Source organism: Danio aesculapii, chromosome 21 (assembly GCF_903798145.1).
Source record: "Danio aesculapii chromosome 21, fDanAes4.1, whole genome shotgun sequence".
Classification (NCBI taxonomy): domain Eukaryota; kingdom Metazoa; phylum Chordata; class Actinopteri; order Cypriniformes; family Danionidae; genus Danio; species Danio aesculapii.
In genome coordinates, this window is record NC_079455.1 from 17000929 (window position 1) to 17023750 (window position 22822).

A 22822-nucleotide genomic window follows, 5' to 3' on the forward strand; every position below is an offset into this window, starting at 1 on the left:
AAGCAGAATCTGCCTTTGACTTGACTTTCTCACAAAGATTTCTGCATTGTCGGGTGACAGTATGTACATTTAAACAAAATCTGGTTCACTTAACACCACTGAATTGAAACATTTAATAACAATAAAACAAACAAACAAAAGTCTACATTAAATTTGAATTGACAAACCATCTCCATTACACCCCCTTTCTTCTCAGATGGGATGGCGGGCCAAATCAAAGGTTACTATGGGCCAACTTTGGCTCACGGTCCTAGTTTTTGCATCTATGATTTAGAGCAAGGTAGATCCCCAAAATTATTCTGCTTAGGGCCCCGAAATGTACAGGGCCAGCACTGTCTCCATTTAATATCATAATAGATTAGGATATGTAGACCATTGGGATATTGAAGTGATCCCAGTTATGAATTTTCTTTACTACTGTACACAAATGTAAACGGGGCAGTGTGGGACTGGAATAGACCTTGGTGGTGATTATTATGCAGATCAAACATTGCAACATTGAACATTTTTATACATGTTATTTACCACAATTTTATTTATTCTTCCCAGACATCAATGAATAGCCAGTTCAACTTGTTCTAACCTGAAAGAGAACAGTCCCTCAATCGGTCTGTGCACTTCTGGCATGCTGTCGTTGGAACACTAGGAAGTGTATCTGTGACCGGGCTGTCTGCCTGTCGCACTGAGACGGCGCAGTTGCACTCACAGTTTCCTGCAATTCCTACCCTGAAAAGAGCCGGAGCACGAAAGGGGCTGTCCTGACACTCGTACCCAGGGGCCACACACTTGATCTCTCACCAGCTCTCCCCTCAAATTATCTGAGGCCCCTCCGAAAGAAAAACGTATGTCGCTGGTTTTCAACCGGCCGAGCCATCAACCCCAGAGGACACTTGCCGCTAGCACAGCTCTGTGTTTTTCAGGAAGGCCCTGCTCCACTGGAAGAGAAATTGAGAGATAAGCTGGGCCCGTGATAAGACACAGCTCTTCTTGTAGAAGTGAAAACAGAAATGCAAATGATTGGTGTGAGTGGTGCATTTGAGGGGGGACTTGCATTTTTTTGGCAAGCAGAAGGCCTTTTTGCTTCCTTACTGTGACATGTTTGTACTCTGCTCCGAGTACATTCTCCAGATAAAGGACGAGCTGAGAGAGCGCAAGGAATTTGATTTGATTTGAAGAATGTGGAGCTGGGAGCGGACGTGTGTGTCTTTGTGTGCGGAGGGTTATTGATAAGAACTGGACCCTTTCCCATGAGCCCCAGTTTCTTCTCTCTTTGCTATCGAAACATAGCCAATGCCACCATGGCAGTTGTCTTTTTAATAAATGAGAATAAAAGTCTGTGCACTAGCATGTTTACCCTCTGTCAAAAGGGCATGTATATGTTTGTGTCAATGGAGTAGTGCTTGTCGAGTTACGTATTGGCCAGTTTCTGAATCCTGAACAGCATGTGTTTGTTAACGCTGCAACGGCCATGTGGGCGCTTGTTTGTTAAACTGCGTGAGAGTGCGTGGGAGTGTGTTTGTCTATTCTCCTGAAACCGAGAGAGAGAAAGATAGCAAAACATGGATGAAGTAGATCTCTCCCTGACACTATCTCAAAAACAATCTGTCGCACACTCGGGTGAGACTCTAATGTATCATCCAAAGACTGCGGTATATCTGAGTGCCACTTGTTGAAGAGACTTGAATAACTGTCATGCGGGTTGGAGACAAAAACCTACCGCATAATACCACTGTTTTATGGAGGTAGAGGATGTGTGTTTACCTTTCAGAATGTTGCTCTTTCATCCTTGTAAAGTAATTGTACTCGTCAGTCCTGTTTGATCATCGCTGACAAAACATGACATGACAATCTGCACAAAAGGCTGTCTGATGGATGCAGAATAGGCTATTAAACTTCAGCTGAAGTTGCTGTACTTATGACATCACGTGTAATAGTCATTCAGTAGTCAGAAATGTTATTCTAACTGCTGTTTTAGAGTTACATTCGGCTGCAAAAATAACATCCATGGAGATTTAGGGTCTCTTGCAAAACATTCTTAGATTGCTAAAGTGTATTTGTCTAAAGAGACATCAGAGATCCAGGAAACATTTGCTCTCCATTCAGAGCCGGCCCTCCCTACAAGCAAACTAAGCAGCTCCTTAGGGCCTTGCCGCCACTAGAGGGCCCGCACAACTCGCTAGTGGTCCGAGCCGTTTCCTTGCTGAAATCGTTTTTATTTGCATTTTACAAATTATCTTTATTGACAGTGATTTAGTACTTAAATGTTTATATATTTTTAATGAAAAGACAAAAAATCACACTTATTAAAGTTGAAATAGTTTTCGTGTGAAGGTCACATGATCAACAGGAGGCTCGCAGCACCTCATTTCTCATATGCGCATATGTTCTAGCGGTTTGAGTTTGTTCTTCCAAGGTAAACTGCGAGACCAACTGGTGACCACAAAAATGCGAACCCGTGCACAGACAAAGCCATTGCCTTTGCTTCATTGTCTGCCCCATTATATATCTGATTTTATTTTGGATATTGGACTGAGAAAATTAAACCAATGGAACGTTATTCTTCTAGAAAAACTGAGGGGGAAAATGACAATGAGAAGAGACAGACACAAAATCATTTTTAGTAGGGATGCGCCGATATGGATTTTGTTGGCCGATATCGATAACCGATAACTCTTGGGATTTGGAGACTGATAACCGATATACTATTGAGACCCATATACTATACCGATATAATATGAATATTTTAAAAATTGCTATATTTTATACAGTAAACGACAGATTTTATTTTAAAAAACTTCATAAAAGTTTGAACTGATCTTATGAACTGAATAGCAATGCAAGGTGATAATATAGACCTATATTCAGGATTTCTCATAAATCAGCATGCTAAAAATAAATGATTTCCTTTTCTTCGCATAGCAAATTAGCATTCAACTTGACTGTTGCATAAAAAAAATACTAGGTTAAATAGCAAAATAGGATTTAATTAAAAAACAAGTAAAATGTTTATTCATTCATTTTCTTTTCGGCTTAGTCCCTTTATTAATCTGGGGTTGCCACAGCGGAATGAACCCCCAACTTATTCAGCATATGTTTTACACAGAGGATGCCCTTCCAGCTGCAACCCATCACTGGATAACATCCATACACTCTCATTCACACACATACACTACGGACAATTTTAGCTTACCCAATTCATCTGTAGCACATGTTTTTGGACTTGTGTGGGGAAACCGGAGCACCCGGAGGAAACCCACACGAAGACGGGGAGAACATGCTAACTCAACACACAAAAACGCCAACTGACCCAGCCGAGGATCAAACCAGCCACCTTATTGCTGTGAGGCAATCGTGCTACCCACTGCACCACCGTGCAGGTCCACGAAGCAGGCAGTTCTGTACAATTACGTAATTTGCCGGCTTAAAGATATCGGTCTAATTTTGACATCGGACTGATAACGATAACATTAAAAATAGTATTTAATATCCGATAATGATATGGCCGCCGATATATCATGCATTCCTAATTTTTTGCATTGCTTTTAAGTGCTAATGATGATGTTAATGACATACTCTAGTAAATAGTCTAAAAATAGACAGATTAATAACAGATTACAGATTAATAAACGTCATCTACTTGTATGAAATATATTATTTTTTCCTGGTTTTACAAACCCGTTTTTTTTTACAAACCCCCGTTTTACTGAAATGCAGTAGTGTCTTTTAATGACATATTTTGCACACTGCTAATATTTTTCCTGAGAGATGTTTATAAAAGCTATGTCCTAATTGAATTAATCTAATATAAGCTCTGGTTCCTGTATTTCAAAAATCTAATTGTATAAGACACTATAATTATTTTATATAACCTCTTAAGGCCCATGTTGTTTTTTTACATGCAGTTTTTATTTCTCTTTGCTATTTGGGCTTATTAGTACCTAATTAGAATAAAAACCTAAGTATCATCTTTTGATACGATGTACTATTAGAGAAAAATGATGTCCATATACTGTATGTGGACTCATGGTCTGAATTTACATAAAAAACTATTTCCTGAATTTTTTTTTTATCAGACTATCAGAGAGTACAAAACAATTTTTTCCCCATTTTGGACAGTTTAAAATAGTGTTTGGGACATTTCATATGCTGTAAAACAGTTGCAGGATGACACTGTATGTCTGTAACAAAATGAAAAAAACATTTAAAGTATTTTAAATTGTCACTTAAGAGCTAAAATGTGCTGTCACACCTAGGACACTCAAGCCCTAGGATGTTAACCCCCCACTCCCCCCTCCCCCCAATCTAATCTCGAAACTATCTCCATCATTCTCCCTTTCTTCTCATGTGGGAAGGTGGTTCAGATCAAAGGTTACTGTGGGCCAACTATGGCCCTAGTTTGGGCATCTCTGATTTAGAGCAAGGTAGGGGCCCAAAAATATTCTGCTTGGAACCTGCATATGTACAGGGCCAGCACTGTCTCCATTTAATATCAAAATAGATTAGGATATATAGACCATAGGGATATTGACATGATCTCAGTTATAAATTTTCTTTACTACTGTACACAAATGTAAATGGGGCAGTGTGGGCCTGGAATAGACCTTGGTGGTGATTATTATGCAGATCGAACATTGCAACATATGAAAATGCTGTATGTATGATTTTATACATGCATCAGCCCTCCTACCCATCTTGGCCTCCCAATCATCCCTATCCACCGAATTGGCTCTATCACTGTCTCTTTACTCCAATAGTTGGGGTATGGTGAGCGCACTGGCACTGTTGTCCTGTGGCTGCCGTCGAATCAAGTGGATGCTGCACACTGGAGGTGGAGTGGGGAGCCCACCCTCTCAAGATTGTGAAGCGCTTTGGGTGTATGGCCATACACGATAAATGTGCTATATAAATACACGCTACTTTTTTTGTCTGCACATCTATCTCATCTATCTCACAGCCTTGTTTTTCTAAATAAATTGCTATAAACATCCTGATTAAGGACTATGATTATGATTCCGATTAATGCTTATTGTATACACAGGGGATGATCTACTCTATTATGACACGCAACTCTGAGAATCTTGGATTAGGTTAGTAAGCCTTAAAACAGGATGTGCAACTAGTTGTATTTGTCTTCATTCCATTTGGCTTTGCACTTTTTTGTACTGCCATAGCTCTTAACAGATACGTGAATCCCTCTGTGATCCGATGCACCTCGCTTAGCGTAAGCTGTGAGAAGTCGTCTCACAGCACTTTGCCAAGGCTAAATTGTACCCTATTGGCTGACGTGTTGCTATGCGTATTGCTATATGTCCTGTCCTTTTTCTTTTTTTTGGTGAGATGAATCTTTGATATGTTGAACACTCATCAGTAATGCACTCTCATGGGGACGCATCTCAGCCACATTTTCTGCAATCCTTTCATTCATAAATCATTCAAGCGCTGGCTGGATTGATTGTCGTTGCAGTGTGTGGAAGGCAGGATATACAGTAGGGGTGGGGCTAAGCTGTGACAGATCTGATTGACAGTTGCATTGTGGGACAACCTGACAGCTTAGAAAGTGAGCAGTTGGAATGTCACTGCCTGTGAAGCATGCTCTCTCTCTCTCTTTCTCTTTCGCTGTCTTTCTAACTGCTGCTTGCTTCTCTCGCCGCAGTGTTTCCCTGCGGACTAAGCAGAGGCTACCTCATGGATGTCTCTGTTTTCATGTGGTGCAACGTCTCTCTCTCTCCCTCTCTATCTCTATCTGCTCTCTTGTTCTGAATGGTTTCCATGGTGACAGCTGTGCACAGTGGAAATGGTGCAGGGCTGAATTCACACTATCTCACCTGAACGTACACGCATACACACAGAAGCCACGCTTCTTCACATGCAGTGCAGAAAGCTTACGCACATGTCCACTCGTACTCAAACATACACATGTGAGCAATCCTCAGTTTCTGTAGCATGCAATGCATGCATTTACAATCGCTGTGGTTTCATTCACTCGTCCTATTGCTTGTGGCCACAAACACAGATGGTTGTTTACGACAACACACGGCACTGCGGTTAGAAATTTATTTGCTCACCTGCCTGAGATTTGACCACTGCTGTGGTGCAAGAGGTTCTTCCGACTTTGATTGGTCAAGCTTTTGTGGGCGCCCCAAGACATCCCGTCTGATAGCCTGGATATCTCGGACCCCACACTTTGCTTGTGCGTAGACAAGGGCACATGGAACCACAAATCGACCCCTTGCTATTACAGATGTGTGTGATTTTTCAGTAAGATATACCTTCAAAGAGATTAACTTGAAATTCAACCCCTTTCCGACCCTTAAGGAGCTCAGCATTAAAAACATCCACCGGGCCTGGGCACCATGATCGTTTACAGATGATCAACTTAGACTATTTCAAGCTGTCTTTAAATTTAAGGAGGGCATGGACTTGGGCCTGATTGTGCACATCTGTATTTAATGATATTGTCCAGAGATCTCATTTAGAATCAGCACCTCATAGTGGATGACAGTTCCTGTGGTTCTGTCACCAAATGCAGGTGTAGCCATTTGAGCAGTGTGTCAAAATTGACAAAACATCTACATTTTCTCTAATTCGTACATGAATCTGTAGGATCTCTTCACCCCACGGTTGTCTTTGCTTCACCTCTTTGCTTTAGTCAACAGGCGAATGTTAAATGCAGGGATCTGCATCCCCCTACCTCCCACTCAGATTCACCATCTCCCCACACACGCACACCATGCCCTAGGAGAAACACGCTGATCTAAACAACCAGATGGGTGTTTAAAACCATTAGGTCTCCAAAGATAAACTCACTGAGCTCGTGAAATGCCAGCAGTGTCTCGGGGCGGTATATATGTGTGATGGTGTGCAGGTACAGCGGGAGGCTGGTAGAGGGGGAGGTGGGCTACACTTATCTGCTGTGATCTTCAAGGAAGTCAAGGGGGGGTGAAGCAAATTGCATAGATGGGGCCTGGTGAGGGTACAGGAGTGGGAACTATCCAGGAGAACCCAATCCAGGATTTTAAAGGGATGACTCCATATTCTCTTTATTTACTCTTAATGTCAGGCATCTCCACCCACCCAATCAAAGCAGCGGGTGCCTGGGGGCAGCCAATGTTGAGAAACTGCAGATGCGTTTTAATGGAGAAAAAGAGGAATACGCCTGATCAAGGAGATGGGAAGAGAGCTAGAGAGAGAGGAGGGAAAGCCCCATTTTTGAGAACTTTACCTAAATCCATTGTTTTGTTTCAATGGCCATCATTACGGTGAGCAATCTGTCCACAGAAATGCTTGTCAATCCACTGTCTTTTATTTCACCTTGAGCTGGAGGGCTTCGTGCTTTTTGCCAGGTGGGTGGTTCACAGCTATAATAGCGAGCAAGTCGCTGATACACCCAGTTTTTCTTTCCATTTCTTCTCCTTTGTTCACCAAGAGTGTATTGCAACATAGCACTAGTGGTATTGTATCCTATGATGTCAGCCCCACCCACCAAGAATACTCAACATATTCATTTATGCAGTATAGCAGGACAAATCTTACACGGGAGCCTTACAGCATTTCAAGCGGGAAACAATCTTTCACGGGAGTTCCCCTTTGAATGAACTGCATCTGTATTTGGATACTCATAGAACGCACACTTCTGTATGTACGCAACTGTATGTACGCATAGAGGGGACTGTAGGTCGAGCCACAGGTCCTATCATGTCTGCCAGTTGGTGGGATGACCCACACATCCCGCTCAGTGTCATTAACATTGACAGATTCACTCCCCACAAAGAGGTTGTTGTGAGGGAAGCACTTCCACACATGCACACACTGTTTATGCCTACAACATGGCCCTTTGATCTTCTCTAAAGTGAAGGCTTGCACTGTATGGTCAGATGTGTTGGGGCATGCAGGTTCCTGCTCCCCATCCCCTCCCCCACATACACATCTTAATGATGACATGGCTATGAGGAGTCATGAGGCCCTGTGGCGATGTCCCGATATCACAGCACGTTTTGTGACTCAACTCATACAGCACGTAATCCCCCACTTCCACCGTCATGCTTTCATTCTCGTCTTTTTATGATTTGAGTTTTTGTTTATCCTGCATGGGTGCTGACACAACCCTGAAACATGTACCTTCTAATACTCTCAAGGAAATGTTACTCTGTGAAGACTGAATTACAAAATGCCTCTATATTTGGGATCAAGGTGTAGGTTCCTTGGAATTTTTTCTTCTAGATGACAAGATACTTTTGTTGCATTAAGATGTGGAGTGGTATGTTTACAGAATGACATCATGTCAGATGTTGGCGATAGAGTGGTGATATGAGTTTGTTTTGAGGAAACCCTTATAAAGACACTTTTGACACTATATCTCATGTCTCTTATCAGAGAGTTGGTGCCTTGCTTAGAGGGACAACTATTCCACATGCAATCATAGGGATTTGAGCCCACAACACTGTTGCCGCCAGTGTTAGTGTTATATGGGCTGAGTGTTAACTCTTTGATGAGCGACTTGGTGGCTCAGTGGTTAGCAGTGTCGCCTCACAGCAAGAAGGTCGCTGATTCGAGTTCCAGCTGGGTCAGTTGGGATTTCTGTGTGGAGTTTGCATGTCCTTACCATGTTTGTGTGGGTTTCCTTTGGGTGCTCCGCTCTCCTCCACAGTCCAAAGACATGCAGTATAGGTGAATTGAATAAACTAAATTGGCCATAGTGTATGTGTGTGAATGAGTGTGTATGGATGTTTCCCAGTACTGGGTTGCAGCTGGAAGGCCATCCGCCAAACATATGCTGCATAAGTGGGCAGTTCATTCCGTTGTGGCGACCCCTGATGAATAAAGGGACTAAGCTGAAGGAAAATGAATGTATGATTTACCCTTTGATTGAACTGAAATGTTACTGTCTTTTAAAGCAGTTGTCCCCAGCCTTTTAATCACCACGGACCAGTCAATGCTTGACAATTTTACCATGGACCGGAGTATGGGGGGAGGGGGTACAAATTATTGCATTGTTTGGGTGTTTTGTGTTTGTCTGAGATGATTATTCTGCCGAAATGTGTATATTCCATACAAACTGAAGTTGATCTGTCAGTTTAGTCACAAGGTGCACTCCTGACATTCATTCAACTGTGTGCATCTGGAAGGCGCATGCAAGCCTCTCGCCTCATTGGAAATAACGAACTTGCGTAAACTCTAGAAAAGACGTGATATGCGAACGGCCCCTAAAAGGTGCTTCATTTGCAATCTCCAGCAGTATTCACCTGTTTTTTCGACAAATGGGTTGCAGATCTATTTCTTGGCAGTTCGCGGGTCCTTCACTGCAAAGTTTCTTTGCTAAGAGGAAAAGGACCAAAGACGCCTGTTTCATACTGATTTTGCTGCTTGTGGGTTAAATTTTGGCACTCAAAGGACCGAGATGTGACAGAGAGAATACAGGGATATTTCAGAATAAAAGACTTTTCAAAATAAAAGATGTTCAGACTCGGGTAATAAATAAAACAAAGATAATCAATGATTTCATGTGTGCCGCGGGACCAATTGATCCACAGACCGGTACCGGTGGTTGAGGACCACTGTTTCAAAGTCTACATTTTTGAATGTATCATCATTGATTATAATTCAAGGTTAAATTCCACATGTAATGACGTGACATAATCTGTGTTATATAGTTCTACTCAGAATTGCTCACAAGAGATAAGACTGAGAGACGAATTCACCCATGCTTTTCTGCCATCAGTGCTCTTGATCATCTTTCATTTTAGTGCTGGTGTCATATAAACGTCAAGTGAACTGTTTTCTCCATATTCCTCCCTAGTAGTATTTTTGGAAAAAGGAAGGAAGATGGAGGTAGAGTGATGCTGACACTGTGTTATGTGCAAAATTTATGACGGCCTCTGATATTTTCATCTCTAGAATAATATGAATGGCGTCCAGCCAAACAGTGCCCCCAAGCTTTTGGATGGACCCTTTAAAACTGTTCATATGGGAATGCTAAATTTATTCCAGATTTATTCCCATTACTGCTGCTTATATTTCTTTCTTTCACTTATTTTTTTCTTATGTGTAAGAGGGAGGATTCTTTCTTCATGTTTTTCTTATTTTTTCCTTGTTCCTTTTTAATCCAGCTTTCATTGCTGTCTTTCTTTTTACAGTTGTTTAACGTGTTTACCTTTCTTCTTTCCTTCGTCATTCTTTTCTTTCTTTCTTTCTTTCTTTCTTTCTTTCTTTCTTTCTTTCTTTCTTTCTTTCTTTTTTAAATATGTCTGTCTCTTGAACATGCTTCACAGGTATTACAGCATGGTGGCCTTATGTTTTCTGTGCTCACAGTAGGTTTCCAGTGTGGTTGCGTGCTCAATGCTAGGATGCCTGACGACACTCTAGCAGGGAGAGACACTATCAGGAACGTGTTGTGACTTGCTTACATTAGAGGATGGGAAACCAGGCTCAAAGAGGAAAGACAGAGAATGCAGGAGAGGTTGAGCGAGACTTGTTGTGTTATAAATTGAAAGAAAGAGACAATGGGGCTGTATTCTGTCATGTCCCACATGCATTATTTTAATAACTAATTAATCGAAATCATGGGAAGGTTGGATTTGGACCTTATTTTTTGTTATGATCACCAGATGTTTTTTGGGTTGGTGAATGGTTAGTGTGTCTCTAAGGGGTGGGGGTGGGGGGTTATCAGTCAGGGGTCAGCTTTACAGATCAGCTAAGATGTAAATTCTGTTCTCTCCATCTGTTCTCTTGCTGCCCTGAGACTCAGGGAAAGTGGTGGAAGAGGACGAGGCTAAGAGGTGCAGGTGAACAGAGCCTAAACACTGTAATGTCTCCAAGCATGGCTCTAGGGCCTGGAAGACACAAAGATATGAATGATCCAGGCAGGGAACAGTTAATTGCTTGACAGCAATGGGAAATGCCTCCCTTTGCTCCCTCCCTTTCTTCCCCTCCCCTTCTCTCTCTCTCTCTCCCTCTCTTTTTTCCACTCTTTCCCATTTTTCTCTCTCTCTCTCCCTCTCTCTCTCTCTCTCTCTCTCTCTCTCTCTCTCTTAACGTGCTGCTGCTAGTAGGTGTTCCCTGTGATGTGAGGGAGTATATAGACCAAATGCTCTGACAAGTTCAGAGTCTCAAGTGCGCCAGTCACACTTCCAATAGGACTATTTTCCTTCCGTTGTGGATTTACATTTTAATCTCTTGTTTTGGTACTGACACAATGTCAGAAGGTAAGAAGAGGGAACGGAATGGGAGAAAAAAGGGAGGAAAGAAAGGACGTAAGGACAGCAAAACTCCCTCAGAAGATCGTAAGTAAATAGAAAACATACTCAAGGTGTGTGAATGCGACAGAAAGGTTCTGGGGTGTGAAAGAAGCATGTCCTTGTCTTGTCAAAGCTTGCTGCATTTGTTTGTTACACAGGTGGACCTTCAGAACGTGTAGCAGCATATCTGGCCTTTGTGGCATAGGTGCGCAATTGTATTAATGTGTGCTTTGCGTGCAAGTCGGGTCCCTGGTGAATTTGGAGTGCAGTGTAAAGTCCTTGATAAACTCCTACTCCAGTTCTTATGTCATTAGTGCTGGTGGCTTTTTCCAGAACTCTCACCTGTGCCATACACCTGATTTTCCGCATGTTGTTGCCTAATGAGTTGCATTGTTGCCAAGATTCAGCGAAATTGCAAGTTGCCTCCTATAGGCACTCATTCCTCAAGCACTTTTAAGGAGCTTGCTCATATTCCCACTCTGGCGCTGACTCTTTGCACTTTTGCAAGTGGCTGCCGCACAGTTTCTTCACTAGATTGCACTTCAGGGAGATGTCCGTTGCTTTGAAACCTTTCAGACAACGTGGATTAGATTTTCTTTAATGGGAGCTGAAGACTGAAGGACTTTCTCTCTGAGCTGCTGCAAGCCACTGCTTGTCACAGTAGTCTGACCCTGAGGTCAAAGAGGGAGACACAGCGGGAAAGAAGCAAATCTCTTTTGCCTGGTCACGTACCCCACTATGCAAGGTTATTACGGGATGATTCACAATTCTAATAGAAGACTCATGTCTCTCCGATATTCCCAGAAGTGTCAGCCCCATTCAAAGCACCATGTGCTTTATAGTATTGAATCAAGAGTACACTTTAAAACCCAACAGTCAACATTATCAAATAAAATGAGTGTAGTTAACTCAGAATTGACTGAAAGTTCTATAATTCTACTCATTTGACAAGAGTTTTGAACTCAGTGTTGAAGGTAATGAGTTTATTAAATACCTCATTACTTCAACTTAAATGGAGTAAGTTCACAGTACTCATATAGATTAGTTTTAAACTCAAATGGTTTGTAGCAATCAGTTTCCTCAAACGGTTTGAGTTGCCTTAACTTATTGGGTTTTACAGTACTCAGTTGGTTTGAGTTCTCTTTATTAATTGGGTTTTTCTGTGCTCAAATTGCTTTGTTTACTCAAAAAGATTAAGTTCACAGTACTCATTAGGATTAGTTTTTTAACTTAAATGGTTTGTTGCAATCGGTTTCCTCAAATGGTTTGCGTTACCTTAACTTTTTTGGTTTTATAGTGTAGTGAATGGCATTCAAAAATATAGAAACAAGTGTTTCTCAAGTTACCCTTTCAAATGGCTAAATGTCTTGTGTGGCTAATTGGCTTTAAATGTTATGCAGTGGTGTAAAGTAACAAATTACAAATACTCCAATTACTGTAATTGAGTAGTTTTAAAAAGTGTACTTTTACTTTCCCTTGAGTACATTGTTAGTGCAGTATCGGTACTTTTTCTCCACTATTTCCTTAAACTTGCAGTCACTACTTTTATTTTTTCCCGTCTATGGGGATTAAAAGAATCAGTCCTGCGATTCCTGTCCAATCAAATCTCACATAGAAAGTAAATCGCATCATACTGAACTACCTTAAGACATGCAGCAAACCGTTTGGAACCATTAAAAGTGTTTAAGAAGATACCTTACACGCAATGACCCAGAGTCCCGTACATGTCACTGATGAGAAGATGATGGATGTTTACTGTGATGACCGGAATTGTCTTAAACAATAACTAAATTCACTACAGAATGTTACGTTTACACACACGCACACTAATTACATGTAACCACAACAACTTTTTACTGCGTACTCACTACTCTTGAGTACTTTTAAAAGGGCTACTTTTTACACATACTTTGAGTTATATTTATAACAGATACTTTTACTCTACTTGCACTACATTTTTGGACAAGTAATGGTACCTTGAGTATGATTTTTCAGTACTCTTTCCTCCACTGAATATTAATATTCAGTCATAATTTATCTGCCCATATCCAAATCATACTATTTTCTGGTACAATACTACAAGACTTATGCTATTTTCCATTCATACAATGATCATTAATACTACCTGTGAAGTAATATATATACAGTGCTCAGCATATATAAGTACACCCCTCACAAATCCATTTTTTAAATTCATATTTTAATAGGAAGCTATACAATATTATATTTGTGCATTAGATTAGTCAGTACTGAAGCCAAATCTGGAGCTTATCTAACAAAATATCTTATGATAATGGTCCAAAAACTAGTACACCCAAACGTATACATTAAAGAAAAATATTAAATACAAATTTTAAAAAGTTAGTTTAAATAAATTTAGTTAAAATTTTGTAGGTTGTAATTTTTTTTTGGAAATATTTTGCTTGAATTTAATTGTATTATCTTAAAATTTTCTAAATATGTTTGGTAAAATAGTATTTTAATAAATATATCTGTTTAATGAATCTGTTTTGTTGAAATGCACCAAAATACATTGCCTATATTCACTGAGAAATGGATAATAATGTTCAATGTTCAAAATGGGGTGAACTCGTGTATTTTTTAAAAGTAAATTTAAAATCCACAGTATTTTATCTGAAACTTGGTCCCCTTGCATGCAAAAAGAAATACACAGCTATTCTGACATGTGGTTTAAAAAGACTTAATTTAAGTGCCAAATGGAATTACCTTTGTATCAGCCACTTTAATTATGTAAGGGAATGAATGCAATAGACATAATATTATGCTGTCTTTTTATTTCATGCACCAACCCCATGACCCTCACCCCACCCCCCAACCTCTTATTCATTTACAGACATGTTCGAGTCTTTCAGAGTTTGATACCTTGAGTTGGGGTGTTCTATAGCTTGTACTCTTAAGGGGGACACTGAAAGGGAGATTATTGTGTTCCCCAGCATTTACATGGTTTACTTTGTCGTTTGACATGCTTGACCTCCCAAAACCAACACAGGTGTAATTTAGCATAGTGTGCTTGTGCTTGTCTAAGACATAACATTGTGTAGACTGTGGTTTTGCCTCCTGTCTGTGGTCACCGATATACGTCAAAGTGAATGTCAGAAGAACCGTGTCTTAGAGCGATGCTAATCACCTGTGCTGTGTCTACGGAAACAAAGCGCAGCTGCGAGGAAAAAGAAAAAAAGAGTGCCCAGGAGAAGTTTTCTACAGTGCCTCCTGAGAGAGGAGACATTTGTGTTAACCCTGTCTTATTCCGGTTTGTTTTACTTTACATCGTTGTGCTAAATTTAACTGCGTCCTGATTTAGCTCAGTTCTGATTTTGCGACATGAAAGCCATGCGAGAATCATGACTGACTTAACAAAGTGCTTACCGAATCAGAGTGCACAGTAGATAATTCTGAGAAATGGCGTGCTTCACACTGGGATCTATTTAAAAAAAACAATCACAAGGATTTGAAACTATATACACAATTTTGAAGTGATTGATTGCGCTAACATGCAGCTATATTTGGCATTTACTCTACGACTGCCAAGACCACACATGCGTACGGCTTTCTGTCATTGTGTCTAACTGTATCATTTCCCTGGGAGTGATAAACCACATTTTAGTTTATACACAAGAATATCTGGAAAATGTTCTTGGATATGTCGAAGCAGATTATGCTCAGTTTTGTGTTCTTGAGTTCTGTGTGGTGGTTGGGTTTTATTTAGTCTGTTGAATAACTGTGGCTAGATACACCATGTTCGATGTATTCGTCTCAGATTTTCTGTGATTATTTTCAAGTGAACTTACCTTGTTTGTATTAATACGGTTTTAAAAGATGAAGAGGAAACTCTAAAGAGGGTTTTTGTTATGAATCATGTATTTCCATATTATAGCTATCCTATCTGATCTTTAACATGCGGGTGATGCATTGACGTTTGAATCACACAGCTTAGAAAGTTTCCTCAGGCTATGGATATTTAAAAAACAGGCTTTGCTTCCCGAAACAATGCATACGCGTGAAGTGAGTGAGAGCTGAAACCTTCAGCTCATAAAGACGGTATTTCCCCATGCAATGTTTGACATATGAGAAGAATATATCCCAGTGACAAGACATTTTCTATTGTTATTATTATTTTATTAATTATTATTTCTGGATTATGTTTGGTACAAAAATGGGAATCCTTTTTTAAAGTTTAAAGTCTACATAATTTAATAGTATTTTGTTAATCTTCTCTTTGGCATGTGAGAGGGGAATTCATAAAATTATTTAAACACTTATTTAATACTATTTTTAGGCAAACTAACTTTTTGTTCACTGACTTAATGAAATTAATTCTAAACCTTTGTTAAAAGCTTTTCGTGTATTTAAATTCAAAATCTCAATTATATTATTGCAATTTCACCGAAACGCTGCTTTTTAATGATCATTTTGTGTAGTTAATGTAAAACTAAACTGCTATTTATTTAGTGCAATAAGTGTTACACTTATAACTCTTACACTGACTACGATTTCTGCAAAACTGTTGCAAACAATTTATATGGGTTGAATTTAAATAAACAATTTAAATTTAGTAATCCTCAACCTAATTTGTTTGTTTAAATTCAACCCAAATATATTGTTTACAACCACTTAATTTTTATTAAATCCAAGGAATCATCTTTAAATAGTTTTTTTCAGTGTAATTGTGCTGTCTGTTCTTTTATTTTGTGATGGATGTGTGTGTATTTCATTTATTTATGCTATCAAATTCAATGATGGGACCTTGATTTCTGCTCTGTCAACTTTTTGTTGAAAAAGTTAAAACGTCAGTTTAACAAAATTCAGACATTCTTTTTTCAGACATTCTTTTACAGACATTTTAAGTAGTTTGAGAGAACATATGTTCAGGGTGTTTGCGGGGTCTTAAAGTCTTAATATGTCTTAAATTTCAAAAACAAAATTTTAGGCCATAAAAAGTCTTAAATTCACAGAAATACTGTTGTAGGCCTTAAATCATTTTAAACAGATCTAACTTTTAAAAGTCATCGAAGTTACCCAATCACCTCAACCATCTCTCGACTCGCCATTTTTTTTTTTTTTTTTTTTTTTTTTTTTTTTTTTTTGCAAAGAGATGTTTTTTTTCACAACAGCTGTAAGACATTTTACAGCAAATTCTCTTAATAAAATTCCCTAATCAGCAAAAGAAAACTAAAAACAATTACACAATTCCTCATGATAATAACAGCAATATATCCCTTTACATGATCTTTCATTTACACAAAACCTAAGCGTGAGCGTGAGAGGATATAATATTTATAAATATGCATGAAACTTAAGGTTTTATAAATTAAAAAAAAAAAGTGTATACAGTTAGAGTTTTCTTGTTTTGACAGATTCAGATATGTGGTTAAGAAATAACTACATTTGTTTTATTTTTCCAATTCCCTTAGACCAACTGGGCCATTACAAAAAAAAATTCTCAGGGTTTAGCTCCACAGAAGTCTCTTTCATAATGGTCTTAAAGGGGTCTTTAAAAGTCTTAAATAAGACTTCGTGGGTCATGTGGGTCACCATGTTTGGTTGAAATTAATGAATTCTATACAGTTTTGATAACATTTGTCATATTCATAAAAAAGCAAATCCAACAAAATTCTTAAATGCACAAAAGACAATTCCTAAATTCAAAACACAGTTCATATATACGCAAATCCAAATAGTAAATTCAAAACAAAATTCATATATACACAAAACACAATTTGTAAATTTAAAACAGTTCATAAATTTGCAAATGGTAAAACACAGTTTATAAATACACAAAACACAATTCGTAAAAATGCAAAACTGTTCAGAAATTCGCAAACACAATTCGTAAATTCATAACACAGTTTATAAATACACAAAACACAATTCGTAAATTCGCAAATTGAGTTAATAAATTCAAAAAATTGTTTATAAATACACAAACACAATTCGTAAAAATCCAAAACACAGTTCATAAATTCGCAAATCAAATTCATAAATTCAAAACACAATTCATTGATACACAACACAATTTGTAAATTCAAAGTGAAGTTTCATAAACCAATTTCAAGAGGAGCACGTGATATGATTGAGCACGTCTGGCCACTCATCTGTAATCAGTAATAATCCAATCAGAGTGATCCTAGTTTACTATAAATGGATCATTTTCTTCCTACTGCTCTATCTTTGTTTGGAAGAATCCCCCCTTCCACCCCATCTCCTCCTTTTCCTCCCTTTTCTAAAGGGGGAGCTCTCGAGACCTACCTGATCTCGGATCTCCTGATATGCCTATCTACCGGGCGGGAGCCCTGGGCTCAAATATCTCCGAGCTCAGGGTTCTCTCCCAGGACAGCATACCAAACCTGTTTTATATGCCAAGTATATCTAAGTGGGAACTCTTGAAACACAGTTTGTAAATTTGCAAATCCAGTTCAAAAATTGAAAACACAGTTCATAAATACACAAAACACAATTTGTAAATTAAAAACACAAATTATTAGTACACAAGACACAATTTATAAATTCAAAACAGTTCATAAATTTGCAAAATCCAATTTCATAAATTCAAAACGGGTCATAATTACACAAAACACAATTTGTAAATTCTATACAGTTTTTATAACATATACTGTATGGCATAAGGCCTGTGGAGGATTCAGCTAATTACTGCAATACGAAATATGTTTAGCACATTTTTTGCACAAAAAATTTACATAATTTCTCCATAATCAGGTGCTAAAACAATGAACAATGTGTGCAGTTCCTTCTAAGTCTATTCCCTGCAGAGCTTTTATTCAGTATGCCAGCATTTTGATTTTGCATTGTCATATAAAAATAAAATAAGCACCTAAATTCTATGGCACCAGCATTTTTTGTGCCCTTTTCCCCCCCTGTTGTGAAATATTTCTTCATGAACCAGGTTTTATGTGGCTGTTTTTACCAAGCACATGCTTGCTTAATTGTAGTTGTGGTTGCACTTTACTTTTTGTTTCATAACCCTAACATTAAGTAAACCTGTTTTGATATTGCTATTTAACTCACCTTGCCTAAAACCATGGAAAGAAAGAAGAGCTGAAAGAATGTTGTTTAATATGAAGCTGTTGAATGCTTGATTCTGATTGGCTGATAAACATTATAAGGTTTGCAATTATTTCAGAGAAAAGCACACCTAATATAGTTTCTGGCAGTTTCTGGTCATGTTAGAGTTCCATATCACTACACAAAATGATTTCAGTTAATTCCTTGCAGCCTCCAGCAGCAGAAGAACCAAATTCATCAATAAAAATGTATTAATAAAACAGTTCAGGTAACTGTATGGCATTTATTAGCAAAGTAAATAATAAACATACAGTTTTATTGTTTGTAATAACATTGCTGTTGAACACTGTTTAGAAATGCAGAATCCCTCTATAAAAACATCAGTCAATTATCATGTTCCAGTATTTTGCGATGCATGCGTGTATTCCATATATTTATGCTATCAAATTAATTATGGGTATTTGCTCTGCCAACATTTATTGAAATATTTAATTTTGCAGTGTAGCAAAGTGACTTTTATTGATTAGTTTTAAGTAGTTTGAAACAATATATTGTATAAGATAGAATACATATATTTACATATGCATATATTTACATTTATAGATGTATCCATAAAATGATAACAAATAAAGTTAAGCAACGAATTCAAGTGCTGTACTGTAATTTATAAGACAAAATAAAATAAATAAAACAGCTACACAATTGACCAAAATGTCCGTAAAACTCACACTGTTAAACTTCTCAACATCAGCAGCTGTCAGACTAAAGATCAAGATAAAATAAAGCAATTTGAAATTGTTAATAAATGGGAAAAAGACAGTTACACACACCCACTTATAAATGGAGCCAGATCAGTCTCAAAAATAATACATTTCCAAAGTAAAATTCATACACAATTCATATTTACAAAATTTTAATTCTTAAATTTAGAATACAAATTGTAAATACACAAATCCAATTAGTATATTCATACACAATTAATAAATATGCAAATCCAATTTTTAATTTTTAAACAAAATTCATAAATACACAAGAAAATTCGTAATTTAAAACACAGTTTATAAATTCGCAAACACAATTCGTAAATTCAAAACAGTTCATAAATTTGCAAACACAATTCATGAATTCAAAACACAGTTCATAAATTTGCAATCCAATTAGTAAATTCAAAAAACAATTCATAAGTACACAAAACACAATTCGTAAATTCAAAACACAGTTCATAAATACAATTAGTAAATTTAAAACAAAATTCATAAATACACAAGACAATTCATAATTCAAAACACAGTTCATAAATTCGTAAACACAATTCGTAAATTCAAAACAGTTCATAAATTCGTAAACACAATTCGTAAATTCAAAAAAACAATTCATAAATACACAAAACACAATTCGTAAATTCAAAACACAGTTCATAAATTACAACTAGTAAATTTAAAACAAAATTCATAAGTACACAAGACAATTCGTAAATTCAAAACACAGTTCATAAATTCGTAAACACAATTCGTAAATTCAAAACAGTTCATAAATTTGCAATCCAATTCATAAATTCAAAACACAGTTCATAAATTTGCAATCCAGTTCATAAATTCAAAACACTGTTCATAAATTTGCAATCCAATTCGTAAATTCAAAAAAACAATTCATAAATACACAAAACACAATTCGTAAATTCAAAACACAGTTCATAAATAACAACTAGTAAATTTAAAACAAAATTCATAAGTACACAAGACAATTCGTAAATTCAAAACACAGTTCATAAATTCCTAGACACAATTCGTAAATTCAAAACAGTTCATAAATTCACAAATAAAATTCATAAATTCAAAACAAAATTCATATAAACAATTCATAAATTTACAACAGAATTCATAAATACACAAAACACAATTTGTAAATTCAAAATACAGTTCATAAATTCGTAAACACAATTCATAAATTCAAAACAATTCATAAATTTGCTATCCAATTCGTACATTCAAAACACAATTCATAAATTCAAAACACAGTTCATAAATAAAATTACTAAATTTAAAACAAAATTCATAAATACACAAGACAATTCGTAAATTCAAAACACAGTTCATAAATTCGCAAACACAATTCGTAAATTCAAAACACAATTCATAAATTCGCAAACACAATTCGTAAATTCAAAAAAACAATTCATAAATACACAAAACACAATTCGTAAATTCAAAACACAGTTCATAAATTCGTAAACACAATTCGTAAATTCAAAACAGTTCATAAATTTGCAATCCAATTCATAAATTCAAAACACAGTTCATAAATTTGCAATCCAATTCATAAATTCAAAACACTGTTCATAAATTTGCAATCCAATTCGTAAATTCAAAAAAACAATTCATAAATACACAAAACACAATTCGTAAATTCAAAACACAGTTCATAAATAACAACTAGTAAATTTAAAACAAAATTCATAAGTACACAAGACAATTCGTAAATTCAAAACACAGTTCATAAATTCCTAGACACAATTCGTAAATTCAAAACAGTTCATAAATTCACAAATAAAATTCATAAATTCAAAACAAAATTCATATAAACAATTCATAAATTTACAACAGAATTCATAAATACACAAAACACAATTTGTAAATTCAAAATACAGTTCATAAATTCGTAAACACAATTCATAAATTCAAAACAATTCATAAATTTGCTATCCAATTCGTACATTCAAAACACAATTCATAAATTCAAAACACAGTTCATAAATAAAATTACTAAATTTAAAACAAAATTCATAAATACACAAGACAATTCGTAAATTCAAAACACAGTTCATAAATTCGCAAACACAATTCGTAAATTCAAAACACAATTCATAAATTCGCAAACACAATTCGTAAATTCAAAAAAACAATTCATAAATACACAAAACACAATTCGTAAATTCAAAACACAGTTCATAAATTCGCAAACACAATTCGTAAATTCAAAACACAATTCATAAATTCGCAAACACAATTCGTAAATTCAAAAAAACAATTCATAAATACACAAAACACAATTCGTAAATTCAAAACACAGTTCATAAATTCGTAAACACAATTCGTAAATTCAAAACAGTTCATAAATTTGCAATCCAATTCATAAATTCAAAACACAGTTCATAAATTTGCAATCCAATTCATAAATTCAAAACACTGTTCATAAATTTGCAATCCAATTCGTAAATTCAAAAAAACAATTCATAAATACACAAAACACAATTCGTAAATTCAAAACACAGTTCATAAATAACAACTAGTAAATTTAAAACAAAATTCATAAGTACACAAGACAATTCGTAAATTCAAAACACAGTTCATAAATTCCTAGACACAATTCGTAAATTCAAAACAGTTCATAAATTCACAAATAAAATTCATAAATTCAAAACAAAATTCATATAAACAATTCATAAATTTACAACAGAATTCATAAATACACAAAACACAATTTGTAAATTCAAAATACAGTTCATAAATTCGTAAACACAATTCATAAATTCAAAACAATTCATAAATTTGCTATCCAATTCGTACATTCAAAACACAATTCATAAATTCAAAACACAGTTCATAAATAAAATTACTAAATTTAAAACAAAATTCATAAATACACAAGACAATTCGTAAATTCAAAACACAGTTCATAAATTCGCAAACACAATTCGTAAATTCAAAACACAATTCATAAATTCGCAAACACAATTCGTAAATTCAAAAAAACAATTCATAAATACACAAAACACAATTCGTAAATTCAAAACACAGTTCATAAATTCGCAAACACAATTCGTAAATTCAAAACACAATTCATAAATTCGCAAACACAATTCGTAAATTCAAAAAACAATTCATAAATACACAAAACACAATTCGTAAATTCAAAACACAGTTCATAAATTACAACTAGTAAATTTAAAACAAAATTCACAAGTACACAAGACAATTCGTAAATTCAAAACACAGTTCATAAATTCGTAAACACAATTCGTAAATTCAAAACAGTTCATAAATTTGCAATCCAATTCATAAATTCAAAACACAGTTCATAAATTTGCAATCCAATTCATAAATTCAAAACACTGTTCATAAATTTGCAATCCAATTCGTAAATTCAAAAAAACAATTCATAAATACACAAAACACAATTCGTAAATTCAAAACACAGTTCATAAATAACAACTAGTAAATTTAAAACAAAATTCATAAGTACACAAGACAATTCGTAAATTCAAAACACAGTTCATAAATTCCTAGACACAATTCGTAAATTCAAAACAGTTCATAAATTCACAAATAAAATTCATAAATTCAAAACAAAATTCATATAAACAATTCATAAATTTACAACAGAATTCATAAATACACAAAACACAATTTGTAAATTCAAAATACAGTTCATAAATTCGTAAACACAATTCATAAATTCAAAACAATTCATAAATTTGCTATCCAATTCGTACATTCAAAACACAATTCATAAATTCAAAACACAGTTCATAAATAAAATTACTAAAT

The 22822-nt window shown here is 36.0% G+C and overlaps 1 protein-coding gene across 7 annotated transcripts in view; it reads left to right on the forward strand.

The window, feature by feature from the left end:
* Window positions 1-22822, forward strand: part of nrg2a (neuregulin 2a) — a 191144-nt gene that overhangs the window by 53445 nt on the left and 114877 nt on the right. The window contains exon 1 of one of the 7 annotated variants that reach the window (XM_056446717.1): window positions 11038-11279. The exons of the other annotated variants lie outside the window; for them this stretch is intronic. Coding sequence (XP_056302692.1) covers window positions 11192-11279 — 88 coding nt within the window. The 5' untranslated portion in view covers window positions 11038-11191. Of the gene's footprint in view, window positions 1-11037; window positions 11280-22822 lie in introns of those variants that run through there. 7 annotated transcript variants of the gene reach the window in all.